Source organism: Pieris brassicae, chromosome 10 (genome assembly GCF_905147105.1).
Source record: "Pieris brassicae chromosome 10, ilPieBrab1.1, whole genome shotgun sequence".
In the NCBI taxonomy this organism is placed as follows: Eukaryota; Metazoa; Arthropoda; class Insecta; order Lepidoptera; family Pieridae; genus Pieris; species Pieris brassicae.
In genome coordinates, this window is record NC_059674.1 from 3,103,756 (window position 1) to 3,121,420 (window position 17,665).

The 17,665-nt window shown below is 34.4% G+C and overlaps 1 protein-coding gene across 1 annotated transcript in view; it reads left to right on the forward strand.

Annotated features, from left to right (window-relative positions):
• Positions 1–17,665, forward strand: part of LOC123715069 — a gene marked incomplete at its 5' end in the record, with an annotated part of 147,059 nt that overhangs the window by 25,331 nt on the left and 104,063 nt on the right. The window contains one exon of the mRNA XM_045669886.1: positions 3,585–3,743. Coding sequence (XP_045525842.1) covers positions 3,585–3,743 — 159 coding nt within the window. The remainder of the gene's footprint in view (positions 1–3,584; positions 3,744–17,665) is intronic.

Consider the following 17,665-nt stretch of genomic DNA (forward strand, 5'->3'; position numbering starts at 1 on the left):
TGGTTAGACATTCCTTCTCGTTCATTGATTTCTCTTTTATATTTAACTGGATCTACTCGATTCCATCCTCGATTGTATATCAAATCCAATATGTTGTTAGCACACACAGGAAACACATATAACGCTGGCTCGACTCTTACCCTCGGATTCAGAGACGAGGGTATGTTTAAGCTGTATTGGATTGTGAAATAAGGCAGACAGTTTATGAATTACCCTAAGGCACGATGATGTGTCGAATCACGGCTCAAAACATCTCCATTTTTTTCTACATACTTTCCACGCTCGGCGATAGATAATGGATAGTGTACCAATACAATAATGTAGTGACGCGTGCTCTTCAACCCCATATGTATTAATAACAACATCATGATCTGTGTAATGAAAGAAGGTGCAAGTTTTTGGCTTTAACCTAACCTAATCGAATCACAAACGCTACTTAGAATAAAACAATCTAACCTAATGTAATTCACTGGGACCGGGAACTGAGACAATATCATTCACATGCATATAATATTTTAAATTTCTTAAAGGGTCCAAAACCATGTGCCTACAAGTCGTAAAGAAAACTTTGGAGCTGTTTTAAGGATCGACAAATTTACCAAAATTTTAAAAGCGAGGTGTCTTTATAACTTGGAAGAGTATTTAACGCATTCGTTTTGACAGCAATTATAAATAACTTAACTGTTTTTATTATTATAACAATTGCATGTCTGCAACCTGGAATTCTTCCACAAGATATTTTCTTTAGCGGACTAGCCAACTGTGGAATCGAGTGGGGTCTTCTCTGGGAGCTGCAATCTTCAATTGCTTAAAAGAGTATCCTCTCTCAAAGGTCGGCAACTCACCCACTAAAATGTTCCTCCATGGGCTACGATGTCTGCTACCCCCCTCACCTATAAAAAGAAATTGTTTATAAGGCTGATAGTTCGGTTTTTTTAAATCAATCTGAATCAACTTTCATTATAAATAAACAATATATTATTGAAGTGACACTTCTTTATCGGCGTTAGGAAAAAATACCGTCACATTTTTCTTGTCCCTCCACAGTTGATTCGAAGAGATTCAAAGCCCATAAAAAAAAATATATGATAACGATAACAATGATAGTAATAATTCTATTACAATTAATGACATTCTGTAATAATCTTAGTAGTAATAAGGTAAAATGAAATAATTTTATTATTTGTATTCATGTCTATGATGATAAAAGGCTTTTGTTAAACTTGACCTAATTTAACCCATTTCTGTAAAGTTGCATATAGTAGGTCATTTTTTGAAAATGAGGTCATAAAGAAGTTTCACTTCTTACGTGTGTAGTTCATTTTTATTATACAAAACATCACGGCGTACAGCCGAGATTCAATGTTTAAACTCCGGAATCATGTGTCAACTATGTAAAATGTAATATTCACTTAGCATGTTAAAATATGTTGAAAAATTAAAACTGCTAATAACATTGTTACGCTGTTATGCTTACACGTGCGTCGGGCTTCGTTGAAGTATGTCGAGCATTCTCATCAAAGGCATGCTCCCACCTTAGAGTTACGCTTATAATAGGCATGCTACACACAGAATACCTAACAACTACAACGGTATTTATTGAATATATGCCTCGCTCATTCCTTACATTTCTCGATTGTAGCGGAATATGTTATTTCATATGCGTATTTCATCACAACTTCAATACAATATGTGCAAGCAATACATGAAACGTATCTTTTGAGATAATTATTTGTTATGATCAGACGGAATGCAAAGTGCTTTGATTTTACTTTTGACTAAAGATTAGTTATGTTAACTGTAACTAATTTAAGAAACGGTTTAAAACTATTTTTAAATACTACTATTTGTTTATTGTTTATTATATAGCAGTGTTGATCAAGCCGCGTTTACAAGCGACATCAAGCGAGGTCGTAAGTTGTTATTCCAGCAGCCAATAGACTATAGAGTGTAATAAGTAATATATATCTGTTGTCATATATAAGTATATTTTTGCTCAGTATGATTTATTATATTTTGACCTATGGCGGAGATATAGAATTACTCCTATGGTAATGAAGGCTAAACGTTGTTTTATTTTATTATTAATATTAATTGCTGATGTCATAAAGAGCATGGTGTGGTCAACGCCATACAAACATTTTGTTAAACAGGCCTGCTGTAGTGTTGCCAGTTTTGTCCGCTTTACGCCCTTGAATTGAGAATAGTACCTGTAAATTTAGAACAGATTTTAAATATTTCTTTTTATAGTATTGTCTTTAGTTAACATAGCTTTTACACATTGAAAGAAAAACATATATACAAACATATATACTGATTGCGACTGTGGCATATCTGACATAGGGCAAACTAAACGCAATATGTCTAGCAGACTCAAAGAGCACATTGCGGACATAAGACATAGATGACACACAAAATCAGCAGTCTATGAACACACACTAGATAGTCCTAATCACTACATACGCTTTGACCAATCGAAAGTACTTGCGAAAGAAAAAAGATTCTTCCCAAGGTTGGTACGCAAAGCCATTGAAAGAAAAAAAACACCCCAATTTCAATAGAGAAGACGGCCTAAAATTATCAAACACCTGGGATCCAATACTATCCAAATTAAAACCCAACAAACAGTCCGCGAAAATAAAGGACACCGTGAGTCATTTCTGCAAAAACCCGTCATCTTTTAGTCGATATCAATTCCGGGGAAATAAATACAGATAATACAACTTTCTCTACAGCTCTGATACTTTTTGACATTCAACACCTTTTGTCTTCAGTCACCGTGACCACGCACGCTGTAAAGCATATAATAATACATAGCTTCAATCCCTTAAAAAGTATTTTAATTTCTTTCTAGGTAAACTTATCTATATGACTAAATATATTTTGATTATTTATAATTATGTTTATTACTTTTATTTTATTTTTGCTCTCAAATGTCACACATGTTAAAATGAGAACATTCAGATATTTATGAAAATATGTTATGTACATGTGTGAAAATGACCTGATAACTTTCGCAACGTTAACCAGATCCATGAAACTTCTTTACAATCAAGTAGCCCGCAATACCACAACAACTCACGAGGGAATTGTTTTTATCGCATGGGTCCGCCATATACAATGCAAATGATTATCATATAGAGATGAAGAAAATAATAAAATCAGTAAGGTTTCTCGGCGAAGTAACTTTAAGTAGAACCAGAACCGTTATATTCAAATATGGCTGGCAGGGGCTTTTTGGGCTGCGGCCTAGGACCCCGTGGATACAAGGGTCCTGAAAATAAAAGGCGATTTTTTGAATTAAAAAAAATATCTACAATTTAAAAAATCCCAAATGTTGGAATCCTTGAGATCAATCAAAGCATGTGCGAAGCGCGTCTATCAAACGGAACTGGGAATGAATGAATGACTGGGGATGAACTGACATTCCCCGTCGCTTGTTTTTGGTCGGTGTAGTTTTTCGAGTGTGTGTTTATTACTAGGGACTTCCCGTAATAGCCCAGAGCCCCACAAAAATGAAATTGTCATACCACATTTTACATTATCACCGCAGAGGCTGTGCTATTCACTTATATAATTTTTAGGTCCAACAAATGTTTGCCAAAGTGAGAGAGAATGTGAATCACCACCGGAGCCAGCGCCACCCGAAGTTCCTCCGCGGGGTCCCTCTCTCCATGTGACCCTTAGACACCGCCCGGCACCTGACCAGCCGGCTGATGCAGATCGCCTGTTCCTGTCTGAAGGTAGGATTAGATTAACTATGAATTTATTTGCATACCTTAGATTCAATATTGATGTATGTTTTGTAAAAAGAAAAACCGCACACATTATAAAATGAAGTTTCGTGAATAAAAGAGATGAATTTTGTATATGTTTTTCGCAAATGGATTAATTATGGTTTTATTTAAATTAGCCGAAGTATCATTATACTGTTGTTATTGATGAAGAAGTCAAAGTTTACGATTTCCACGCGGGCAACGTGGTCGGGAACCAAAATATTTTTGGTTAATTAGTAAAAAAATATTCTTATATATTGTTACGAGCTAGGGGATCGGATAGAAAATGCCGTAGATTTCTTCAAAGGTTTATTTCTTGAAAAATCTATGAGGAATTTATGGGCACAAATTAATTGCAGAGATGCACTTATGACACACACAAAAACATCACTAATTACTTCACTTATGCAGACTTCACACAGTACTTTATCACTTGTAATCACTTTATTCGCACTTTATCGCTTCGGTGTTTCTCTCTTGTTATCGCATTCCAAACTAAAGGTGACTAGTCGCGTTTTGGCTCGCTTATATATCCCTGGGAATAATTCTAAACAATATTCGAGAACTTTCTAGGCGGGCTTGCTACTGAGTAGCGATTGCACAATTCTAGAACGTCCGCACTCTTTGTCTCTTTCGCACGTTGCTCCGTCCTTGTCGTACGGCGTTCTAGAGTGCTCAGTCTAGTATCGAGAAAGTTCTGATCTTCTCTCTCTCTCTCTCGTATCATATCTTCCTTGTCTGACACCTAGAAAGTTTGGTCTAGAATATTCCTTCATCAAAGGGGTATACCTAGGCCTGAAAACGCCTGAAAACGGGTCTCCTGAAAACTGCATCACTCTACTGCACATATTCTGAAACCGACTGAAAAAACGTTTCAGCTTCCTGAAAACTAGGGTAACATTATGGAAATTACAATTTTCTAATATGTCATTGACCCTCTCCTGAAAAGGTCAGAAATCATATTACAGCCTGCTGAAAAGTTCTCTAACTAGTGGAAAATCTAGAAACATTGCAGTCGACCCGTCTCCGTAACAATATGTTAAATGAAATACTTTGATAGAGGGTAACAACTGATTTTAATTGTTGAAAATATGAGCTTATAACTAAGATAACGTTAGGTGGCTTGATACAATAGATTCACAAAAAACTAACTTGACTTATTGAAGAGTTCGTAAATCTAAGTAACTATGTTATTGGATATTATCGGAAACGAGAATGTCAAATTACAATTTATGAGTGTGGTAAAAGCTAATGGGCTCATATTGGCTTCAGGAGTGCGATGATTGTTTATGTATTTAAATATTAACTAAAATATGTATATATAGGTAACAACTCCCTCTCTTAACTATTTATTACACTAAATTAATTATTTATTAAACCCTATTAAAATACTGTTCAAGTAATCTAAAACCCTCTAAAAAGGGGGGTTTATGACTTCCAGTGTTTCTTTTTATAGAATGGACACTCTCAATGCCAGAGAGCTTGCGAGTGCGTTGGCGGCCTTTAAAAACGTACGCTTTATTCTTTAAAGACCCTAAGTCCCTATAAAGAATACGTATAAGTAATGCGGAGGTGCCTGTCAAACTTTCACTCTTCGTACTATGTTAATAATAATATTAATGTAAAACAACTTGTTGTAATATACTTGCTATAAATCCTCCTGACCTTTAACAAAAGTGTATAAATTCCAGTCTAATCTAAAGTTTGGTAAGTACAGCTAATATATTTCACTCGAAACTAGTTCTGGTTGAAAATACAATTTGTTCTTAAGTGCTCAAGGGCATCAGTAGGGAAGCTCTTCTGATAACTTAGTTAATTTAATTTCTGCCGTAAGTGTACAGCTCTGTTGCGTTAAGTAGGCGCTTCTTGTTGGTAAAGTACATAGGAACTTTAATCGAATTGCAGCGGTGGCAAAAGTCCGACATTGCAAGTTTCTGCTGACAAATTAGCCATTTGATTTTGCTCAAGGCGTAGTTGGACTTTTTTAGTTACTTCAGCGTTTTATACGGCCTTTAAAAATAGAAATAGTGGGAGTAAAAGGGATTAAATCCTTGTATACAATTAAACCACTTGCTTCGTTGCTGACCATGACAGACATGAGCTGCCAATTAGAGAAAGAAATAGAATTAAATTATTAATGAACTCCTTTAATGAATTAAAAAAAAAAACATCAAAAAAATCTTAAAATAGTATCTAAAAAAATGTAATTACACAAGAATTAAACTGTAACATACTTAGACTATCCGTGACGTGAGTGTTATAGGGGCGTGTCAAGCCTATCATCGAAGATATATAAGAACTAAAAGGCTATGAAAAGTAGACTACAAACGTAACCATGGTGATACACTGTACTAATGTTACCATGGTTACCATTTTTTACCACACACGTTAGTAGTATATTGAAATGAATATTATAGTCTATATCGTTTCAATAAACTTAATATAATAAAGAAATTTGCTACTTTCAATGTTCCAGTGACTAGGCTATCTCGCTCTTACAGCTTAATTACAAACATTGATGAAAATATTGATGTGTTTTACAACAGTCTACCAACTTACCGTAACTTTGTTTAGCAGGCCACTTAATGTGGTTTAAGTTTTCATTTTGTTATTGTTATTTTTATCTATTAGTTTTAGTTTATTATTTAATTTAATTTAATTTTTAGTTATTATTATATACTTTTTGTTTCATTTTAATTTGATGTAATTTTTGGTTGTTTGTTTAATTTTTATTTTTCCTTTGATATATTGCTTATGTCCTAATGAAATTTATGTTTGCGTGTTAAATTCGAGAAGTCATATTTTCTTCTATTTTTTAGGCATACACATTGTTTTATTTATTTATTTATTTATTGTATAAGTGTTCTTAATATAAAGGAAGTTGATGTGGTGGAAACACAAACTGTGCACAGTTTTTCTATCCACCAGGACGTCGAACATAATCAAATCATTAACACACATATATATATACTAAGGCCAGTGACATATAAACTGTAAATTTATAACAATCAAACCATTCAAACGATTTAAAATTGCACGTAAAACGTCGTAAACAAATCTAAACACTGACGCGCCATAGATAGCCGATGCAAGAAACCTGTTCTTGTCGAGAATTCTCATTCACATACAGGATAAGTTCCTATATTCGAATATTTTAGGATGTATATATAAATAATTTATTTTAATTTACCCAAATAATTCTTTGTCTGCAAAATTTCAGCTATGAATGAAATTTATATAGAAGTTCCTTTATACTCCGTATGAATACTTTGATGCATTTAAAAAAAGAACTGAGCTTTTGACTGGTAACGAAAGAAAAGTGCTGGCAAATTCGATTTGTGCGAGCGCCCGACGCTGTATCAACGTTTGATGTGGCGTGCCGGGTCCCTGACGCTTTATCGCGAAACGTCCCTATAAAATGGCGTGCACTTACAAAGAAACTCCTGCCATAATTTAATTTTTATGATAGCGCATTGTAAGTATCCCGGGGTGATTTTTATTTTGATTTGTACCTCACTTAGCCGCACTAAATGACATTCCAGATATTTCGCACTTTAGGCTAACCTAGACGAAAAAACAATAAAAACAAATCAATGGCGATACAACCTTTTTTAGGTCTGGGTTTTAATCTAATACACAAGTAGGTGATCAGACTTCTGTGCCTGACGCACGCCGTCGATTTTTTGGGTCTAAGACAAGCCGGTATCCTCACAATGTTTCTTTCACCGAGCAAATGTTAAATGCGCACACAGAAAGTCCATTGGGAACAGCCGGGATCGAACCTACGGCCGAACGAACGGAGTCGCACGCTAAGGCCACTAGGCCAACACGATTAGACGAATCCCTATTCAAAAAAGTAAATAACTTCAAAAGATGTTGAAAGTTTAATGGAATCGAACGGGCTCGACGTAAGTAGTCGGAAGTTTGCACGGGTGACAAATTGGGCACTTGACCCGTGCGCCGAGCGAGCCTTCGGGAGCTTGTTTCTCGAGGATCGTAATAAGTTTAACTTTAACTAAACTATATTCCATTCCCTCTAATTTGTCCTCTTGCTACACTGTTAAGGCAGTTTTTGCAGTTTCAAATTAACAGTTTCTATTTACATCTAACATTATGAGAGAAGATAAATGGACGAAGAAAGTGACGGAATGGCTTCCTCGCTATAACAAAAGAAAACGAGGAAGACAAATAAAAAGATGGGAAGATGATGTGCGAAGAGTAGCTAGTTCTATGTTCTAACCAGAGAAGAGTGGAAGCCCTTAGAGGAGACGTCCAAGGACAAGCTGTTTAACGAAAACCAACCGGCTTGCCCATAAATTATTAGTATTATTTTTAATTTTAGTATTTCACGTTTCTTATGTACTATGTATGAAAATTACAGCAATGAAGGCTTTTATTATTTACATCTAACTTATACTCAACGCGGTCTGAGATTTGTGTAAATTATAAACTTGAAATTTATTTTGCGAATACAAAGAGGGAGCTGAATTACTCACGTAAACTGATAGCTAGATAGGCGTCGACTAATTATGGAGATTTAAGTTGCAAGGATATTATGCAGAGAGCAGCAAGCAGCGTCTCAAGTTTACGGAGCATTTTGAAAATTGAAACTTGCTGGATTCATTGTAATTTAATTTTTTGCGTTGTTGAATCGTTGGAGCTTTGAAAGGGATTCTTTGTTTAATATTGGAGATCGCTTTGCATGTTGCTATTAATATTTTCTTTTCGACTTGGTTTTATATTTCTTAAATCTTTAAGAGGAAAACATTTTTGGTGACACTTTCATTGAACAGGGACGGGAGGCTCATCTGATATTAAGTGATGCCCATGGACACTCTCAATACCAGAGCCGGCATTTTAAGAATTGGTACGCTCTTGGCTTAAAAATGTTTTTTTTTTAATTGCTGAAACATTGTAAATATAAAAAGGCAAGAATTTAACGTAGAAAGTATTTTATAGAACCTGTCTGTATTCATAAACTTTTTGTAACTGGCCATAAAAATGTCCTCGACGATGAAATCTGACATTGTCATGTTATAAGTAGAGCCTACTCGATCCCACTGCGGTCTCGGATCCTCAAGTTTTAAGCATCTCTCTTCGGATGGCACTTAAGTGCTCATAAAACACTCATACGTCTCTGTCTAGATCATTCACTAATTCCTTTTTTATTTGAATTTCGAATTTTTACATGTTAGGACGAAATTGTATTTTTCTTTTTTTAGTTATAAAACCTCTTTATGAACGCTTATGCATATTTAAAAAAATTATTACACTTTTTATTATTTCGTAATATATTTTTTGGGTTATTTATTCTATAAAAAAAACTTATTAGTTTTATAATTCCATGGCTTTCGTCTAAAATAGTTAACTTTCAATAATGAGAGATTGTAAGTATTTATTATCTATGACTCCAGTTTCAAGCATAGTAAGTTTCAGTCAAGCCTTTCTTAAACCTCTTAGCAGTGAAAAACTTTAACTCTCAATTTAACTGGGGTATGCTTGTGAGGCCGTTAACTTCGTAATAATGTAAACATGTCAAACTTATAATTCAAGTGGGTCGTGCAAATGATCAAGTGTTCGATGTGTCACAGTAACATGGAGCACTTTAAAGTTTTTCCTCGGCGTGTATTCGCGGAAAGTAGGATAAATGATTGATGGCGGTCCTCCAAGTATAAACTCGATTATCCGAGACGCGAACAACTTACAAGTTCTGTAACGATGGATCAGGATTATGCCGAAGTTTGTGGGAAAAATCGACTCATGACAATCATATTTGGAGTAAAGTACAAAGTATTGACTGGTGTTAATTTGGAGATTTTAAATTTAGAACAAATTAAAAACATAGAAATAAATTAAACTGCTACTTTTTTTCAGCGAGTTTTTAAATTTAAAATAGCTTATACTTATTTCGTGTGCTCTGTGACGTGATTGTCTAGAGATGTTCTGAATGGCGCGTGTTTTTAAATTTAGAATAACTTAAAAAATAATTCGAGATATTTCCGGCTGGTCGTTAATTAGAGATTTAAAAAAGTACTTTTAATAATTGGTTTTAAATTTAGAACAACAAAGTAATGGTTTCAAAGGTTCAGTTTTATGCTCGCATTGTTGTGGTTGAAATATTTAACAAAAATGTTTATCATTTATACCTACCCAATGTTTATATGCTAGAGCAGTGTTGGCCTAGTGGCTTGAGCGTGCGATTCTCATACCTTAGGTCGACTATCCTCAGCAACAATGGACTTTTCTGTCTAAGTAACTGTTTCTATGGTCCAGACCAAAAGGTGCAATTTTTAAAATATTTCCATACCAATATAGTCACCCGTAAGATTATTACACGCCTATTTAATTTATATTTATTATACCATAAATACGATTTAGAAATTTATTTTGTGCATCTTTCAAAGGGATTTTTTACACGTTTAATAAGTTCAAATAAAGTATTTTCGTCAGTAAACATTTGTATAGCTGAAAAATGTTCTGTCATAACTAGAAAGTGCAGAAAAAAAAGTTTTCTCATCCGCACGTTTCAATATTAGTTTTCTCGAGAGACGGGGACGCAAGGAAAATTGTTTCGCCGTTTACTATTCCGAGTTTTAATCAAGGAAGAAAGTCTTGGAGGGCCGTCTGGAGATCCTCGGCGTTGCGATCATCTAACTAAATGTTAATTTATTCCTAAGGTATACACACAGACACGCAAAGACAATTTACGCTAAAAGAATACGGAATATCAAACGTATGCATGATATAGAAATGCATAATAACACAAAATAAACAAAAAACAGACTATAAAATAAAAAAAGCAATGACAATTACTATCAATAGACATAGACACGCAAAGAGAAGTTACACTTAAAATACAGAACTTATTTCGTGTGCACGACATACATAGATACACAGTTAGACAAAAAACAGACTATAAAATGAAACAATGTCATCAATACACATAGATAGACACGTGAAGAGAATTTACAATAATAATATAGAGCATAAATTAATACGTAGTTGACATGTCATAGATACAATATTTAAAACAACAGACTATTAAATTACAAAAAACAATGACAATTATGAATGAATATATAGTTGTATAAATTTCACGGGAAAAAAAGTTATTCTTTATCATAGAAATCTGTGCTTACAATGTCATGAGACCAATGGAGATAATAATTGCCAAAATTCAATCTCGGCCTGCAGTGTCATTTTACTATGTATTGAAAAAAGGATGCTTTATCTATTTATTTACACTTCGTTACCTTATACAAAAGCATACACATAAAAAAGCAGGTTACATAAGTTATTAGATAACGGGCGGCCTTATCGCTAACCAGCGATCTCTTCCAGGCAACAATAGTATGGTGCAATAAAAGATAAACACCTTCAGAGGGTAAAGTATAAGAAATACATAAATAATTTACAATAAAGAACATAGAATTACATGCATTACTAACTATAACTAAAATAAAGTTAAATCTAAAAAAAATATTATGTATGTATAAACAAAAATGTATAATGTACTTTATGTTTCATAGATGGCGCCATTTTAAAGTGACGAATAAGTCACAAAATAACATATTATATGTATATACTAACTGAAACAGTGCTATTTATAACATAGCATAACGAATTGTTATTTAAAATGTATTGAATATATTTATAATAGTAAAATTATCCTACATAGTAATAATAATTAAAATGAATAAACAAAAATAAACTTACAAAGTTGTTCGTCTTGTTCGTCGAATAGTGAAGATAGCTTTAGAATGGTTTTAGCAATCACGTCATTTTTATGCTTTGTCACAAATCACCATCTTTTTTAATATTTTTTTTATGTGACAGGAGGCGAACGGGCAGGAGGCTCACCTGATGTCAAATGACACCGCCGCCCATGGACACTTACATTTCCATAACGCTCGCAAATGCCGGCCTTTTAAGACTTGATACGCTCTTGTCTTGTCCATAAGTCGAATTAATGATAATTATAATGTATATGTCACGTTAATTAACAGTAATAGTAAAGATTTGTATTTTTACCAATGATTTCAAAACTTTCATCATTAATATTGTTTGTTATGGTATTTTCATGTCTGACGGTGCCGTAGCCGAATTCACCAGTTTAAAAAAAATGAAGCAAATATGCAAAGCAAGTGTTTTCGTAAACACTGAACTAAACAAAGGCACACAAAAAGGCATGTTTACCGTTCATTTAAACACAGACAGACGAATAAGGATGTGTACAAATCGTTTTCTTTGATAGGAAACTCAGAGCGCTCGGGTGGAATAATTCCAAACATTTGCGCACTCAAGCCATGTTCAACGTCTCCTCAAATGGGATTTAGCGTTGCCACTGTCTATAAAACAAAGGTGTTTTCTTAGAGAATCTGATAAAAATGTTGCCTCGATACTGGCTCTGTATTTTCATATTTCTTTTTGCATCAAAACTAACCTAGGAACTTGGACTCCTCTCATCGGAACTCTGCGAATATAATGGAATAAACAATTCTTATCCAAAGCTTGATATGTTTAATTCAATTAAATTTGTTTAAAACATCTACGTCTACTATAATTGTAATATATTTTAGAAAGTTTATACGATATACTGTAGATAAAGCATTATGTATGGGTAATGCCACCATTGAACACATATATCTCTCATAGCCAAAGTAACCAAAAAATTTTTTACTAAAGAATTGACAACTACAACGAAATGCGTCGTTTAGTTTAATGTTCTGTGAAGTTTATTTAAATATACTGAAGAGTCGCTCGCGCATTTGGCTTAACTTCGCGTGTAAAAACAACTTCACAGGCCTTATCCTTCTGACGGCGACTTTTTGGTTTTAAGCCCCATTTTCTCGTTTTTTCTACGTATACTCCATTGGTGCACAGCAAAACAAACACACAGTACAAAAGTACACATAAAACTGTCGATAAAAGAATGACACAAACACTCATTGGGTCACAGTGATTATCTATAAATTAACAACTAGTGAAACTAATTAAATTATGCTTAGTAAATGTTCTACTAGTAATAATATTGTTGGCGTGTGTAGAAACCGTATTTGCACTTATAAATAAGTTCTTATATTAGCTGATTTTTCTTTGAAGTCTAATTATAATAATGTAGGACATTGTCGTGAACAAAGTAAATGCCAGACATGCTCAAGCCTTCCTCAACGTTTCCTCGAAAGGATTTAGGATTTTCTATATTATATAATGCTCGTTCTTAGGAAATTTTCAAAGCAATATTGCTGTTATTTGATTACCTTGCGTAGACAATTATGATTGTTATTGTTGGTGTATGATTGTACCTTTAAACATGTTTATTTATGAACACTTCGTTTCATGAATACAGGAAACTGGTGGAACCTGGCAACCACTGTGAAATTATATAACACATAAAATATAAGTTATTTAGACAAAACCATTAACAGAGCAAAGCAATCAAAACATATCTAAACTGTGAAAGGTTTATGAATCACGATAAGTTTAGATCAGTTTTACATCAAGTTAGCTATACGACGTGGACAGGTAATGTTTGTACAATAGAGATTTAAAGATAGAGAAGGAGCTAAGTAGATAGGAACGGGATGTGAATTCCATATCCTCACTGCAGGGACCTTAAAAGATTCGCCAAGAAAGAACAATGTTCGACAAACTTAGAAATGGCACTATAACAAGAATGTTTGTATACATTTGCAATAATATAACACCCATTATAAATATACAAAGGCAGAAATGAACACTTTGTCTTAACATTATTCCACATAATGCGAAATTTCATCCCTAACAAACCGATACAAAGTGAACGTCCGTCCATAAAGGTGTATCGTTACTTGGTATTTTCTTACAATCTCGGCAAGGAGGCTGGGACAGCGCTCCTAATGGACCAATATATCAAATAGGATTAAGTATAAATGAGAGCGGTGGAGCCGTCTAATACCTTGTTGTACGTTACTGAAATGGCTAGTATTAAATTTTTTATCCTTTTATTAGCTTGTACGTTTTATTTGTTAATTATTTTTGAGAGCTTGATAATGTAGGTACGGTTGGCTTTCACACTCGCTCGTACAAAGACAACATCACGAGGAAACCGGCGTGCCTTAGACCCAAGTAGGTGGCGTGTGCACTGAAGGCACTTAAGAAAAACAAATGACCATGAAACGCGTTTTAACCATATTCCTCGATAGCTTAAACAAGTCGAGGCTTAAATATTGTTATATAATACGTATGATTATGCAAAGTGTTACTGAAGAGTCTGAATTAGAAGAATTGGTAGCCCAGACCCCAGCGTTCTGCTGGTACAAAGCTTGCAACTGTTTGGTGACATAGGACAGGTAGTCCGATTGATTGATTGTTGAGTTAAATATTAAATTATACATTTTTGCCCTATATCGAGAAACCTAAAGAAATTTCATACAAGTTACCGATATGTGAGTAATATTGATTGATAGCGTCGTATTCACAAATTGAAGGGATCTTGAATCGCTCCTAAATTACACTCCCCGCTTAGGCTGTCAATTCATACGCATAATTTGATCCTATTTAATTAGTATTTTCAGAGGTTACCGCAATATGTTTTGGGAAATATCTTGTATAATAATGATTATGTTATAACCGTGTTCCGTAAACTTTTTGCGCTTAAGGTACATCTAGGAAAACTATATTTTTGGAGATACACCACAAATTAAAAATCAGTTTAACTACAATATTCAACATTAAATATTAACTAACAAACCTCAACCTTTAATGTCAGATAAGGGATATTTAATGCGGAACATGAGCCTGTTGAATTGAGCAGATGGTCTAAATTAGGAGTTGTGGGTGATAGAGCTGTTCTCATGTCTTTGTCGATTGTGTTGAGGCTTATTAAAGTGAGCAAATATATCCTGCAGATATGCAAGTGGATCCACAGAATTAGTTTATAAAATAATCCTACTTTCAAGCTGCACACCAACTAATGACCACGGCAGGCCCCGCATTACACACTTTGCTGGACACTGTGTTAAAAGAAACATAGTTATAGCACGTATTACGCGTTGAAAAACTTCATAGAGGTGATGAAAAGGAATAACTTGCACTTAGCTGGAATTCGAACCTACATCTTAAACCTGTTCAATTGTCTCGCTAAAACTCTCGAGTTACGTTTGTAATGTTATGTAGGTAACATACAAAGAAAAACAAATGAGTGTGAGTCTGTGAGGGAGAGTGTGGGCGTGTGTGAGAGAGTGTGTGAGTAAGTGTGAGAGAGTGCATGAGTGCTTCATTAAGAAATGCTAATCGCAGCCTATTATAGCTTTGTTGTTGAGTAAGTTAAAATTTTCTTGCGTTAGGTTAGTTCACGTGTAACAAGAGTTTTAGATTTGCCGCCAATTCACAAAACAAATGACAAATGAAAGCAATCTACCTACTACATTAGGTTACCAAAGAGGTCTAAAATGATTTCATTAGCAATGGTTCTAACTGGCCAGTTCTAAATATTTTCAGTGCTACCCACAAATACTTTTATAACTATATAACAATTTAAAATTATCTTCTGGATATTGCGTAAACAAACGGTTGAAAAGCGATAACGCTCCCTCTTCAGTGATAAAAGACGAAAAATTCAATGTTTGAGAGATCCGGTATCAATCTATTATGTTTCTTACAAAGAGAGGTTTTTAAAGTCTGTAACTTGAGTAGCTTAATGGCGAGGTTTTGTGTTAAATTTATTTTAAAATACAAGTTATCTGTTTGTCTGTTTCATGGACATTTTTGTGTCTTATTATAGATTAAGTATGGTATTAAGTATATATCACCGACCGACTGTCAGGCACCGACATTGTTAAGATAACAAACACAAAGTGATCTCCCAATCACTTGATTTATTCCAATTCTAATTTCAGTCTCTTAATTCAATACGATTTTAATAAACAAATTCAATAGATAAAGATTTCAAAGGCTATTCGGTAATTACGTAACGTGTGCACCGGGCAATGGTCGATGAACGATTGCTTGAGTTGTAATTGAGAATGGAATCTCGCTGTTGGCCTTAAGGGCCTTTACAGCTCAGCTCGGGCTGTTTTGGCGAGCGTAGCTCGGCCAGAATGGCGTTTTATCCCGCGGCTAGCGCAAGGGCGTCTCCTGTGAGACTCGAACCTCGGCTTGGGCCGTCGCGGGGCGGTCAATCGCCTGATGGGCAGGACGGAAGCTCACTGGAGTGAGCGAAGTGCGAAGTAAAGGTCCTCGCCTTCCCCGGTGAAGGCGGTTTTTTACCCTAATCTGTGATTGGCTATTTTTATTATTTTTGGCCGCGCGGGCGGCTTTTAATTTATCGTTTGCTACGGTAATTGGATCATCCGGATCCGTTAGTATGTGTCGGGGCCTCCTACGAGCCTTTTTTGTCGGGAAGGGGCTTGAGTTGTGCGCGCGCGCTGCTTTATATTGGTTCTGTAGTGGGGATCGAGTGACACATCGTACGATCGTTCGACTAATCGCCCGTTGCACGTTGTTTTACAAAACATTGACAGTGGCGCCATCAGTTTTAAAAAACATTGATAGTGGCGCCATCATATACTAAAATTATTTAGTTGTACTTGTAATTTTTGATTTCATATGCACTTCTTGTACTTATTTTCTTACTAGGAATGTCTGAATGGCTTGTCAGCGATAAGGCTGCCCGTTGCATCCCTAATAATTTATATTATTTGTTTTCTTATAATGTAACAAAGTTCAAATAAATAAATAAAAGTACCTAATATATTATTTGGAAATGTAGACTTGCTGATGACGCCATTTATGAAGGGTGAAAAATAACCCTATTGGGTCACAACTGGGGATCAAACGAACTATAAGTTGTGAGTCGCATTTTTACTAAGGATTTGTAATGAATATAAAAATAAAATCCCTTAGATTATGTCGTTAATACCAAACATTAATTGATGATAAAATATAAAAATGAAAGCTCTGAGTCAAATTTTGTTCTATACTGCCTTAACTTAACACTTCAATAAAGATTCCGGTCTAGTCCTTCTAGTTGGGTTCGTTGACACGTAGCGTGGAGTGAGTAAAATATTTTCTATGTTAGTGAAAGTGCTTGTGATGGCACGACGGCACGTTGCCATCAATCATTTATCCTCACTTACAGGAATGCGAAAAGCTTTAAAGCTCTTTTATAATTTATCTTTACTTTAAACACTGATATCTAGTACGAAACTTACGAGTTTCTTACGATTATTTGCAGATTTGACACTGAAAGCGTGTAATGAAGAAAAATCGTTGTTCACATTGTGTTTTGCCTGCTAACAAAAAGGTTTTATATCCAAATAGGCAATACTGGTCACTTATTTGTGAGTAAAAACTAATATTTGCGATCATTTTTCATTAATTAATTAATATATATTTAAACGCGATTTCGTTATTAAAAATATTGTGTTGAATTACTAACTTTGATTAATTTTTAAATATAATATATTTAATGATGAGGTATAGCTTTTTTATCAACTAATTGTCATAAACATGGCATCAATTAGAATTTGTTATACATTAGAATAAGTTTTAAAGCACCCGAAAAAGTTTCATTCGAAACGGACTTAGGAGTTAAATTTGCATACTTATTTACATTATCTCTGCAGTACACTTGGAGCCCTTTCATTATCAAATTTGAGTGGGAGTGGGGACGCAGCCAGAATATAAAGTTTACCCTATAGATGATTATCACCTAAATGTATGCAGAAAGTAGCACCCCGTAAACAATGATACGGGGATTTGGAAATTCTTTTTTTAATTTTTTCTGTTTAGCTGCCACAGAAAAATTTACAATTATTGCTAATCTGTGGTATTGTACTTTATAATAATTTAATGTTAGAAAGGAAATATACTTTAATAATGGTTCAGTGAGTTAAACTGAGCGATGT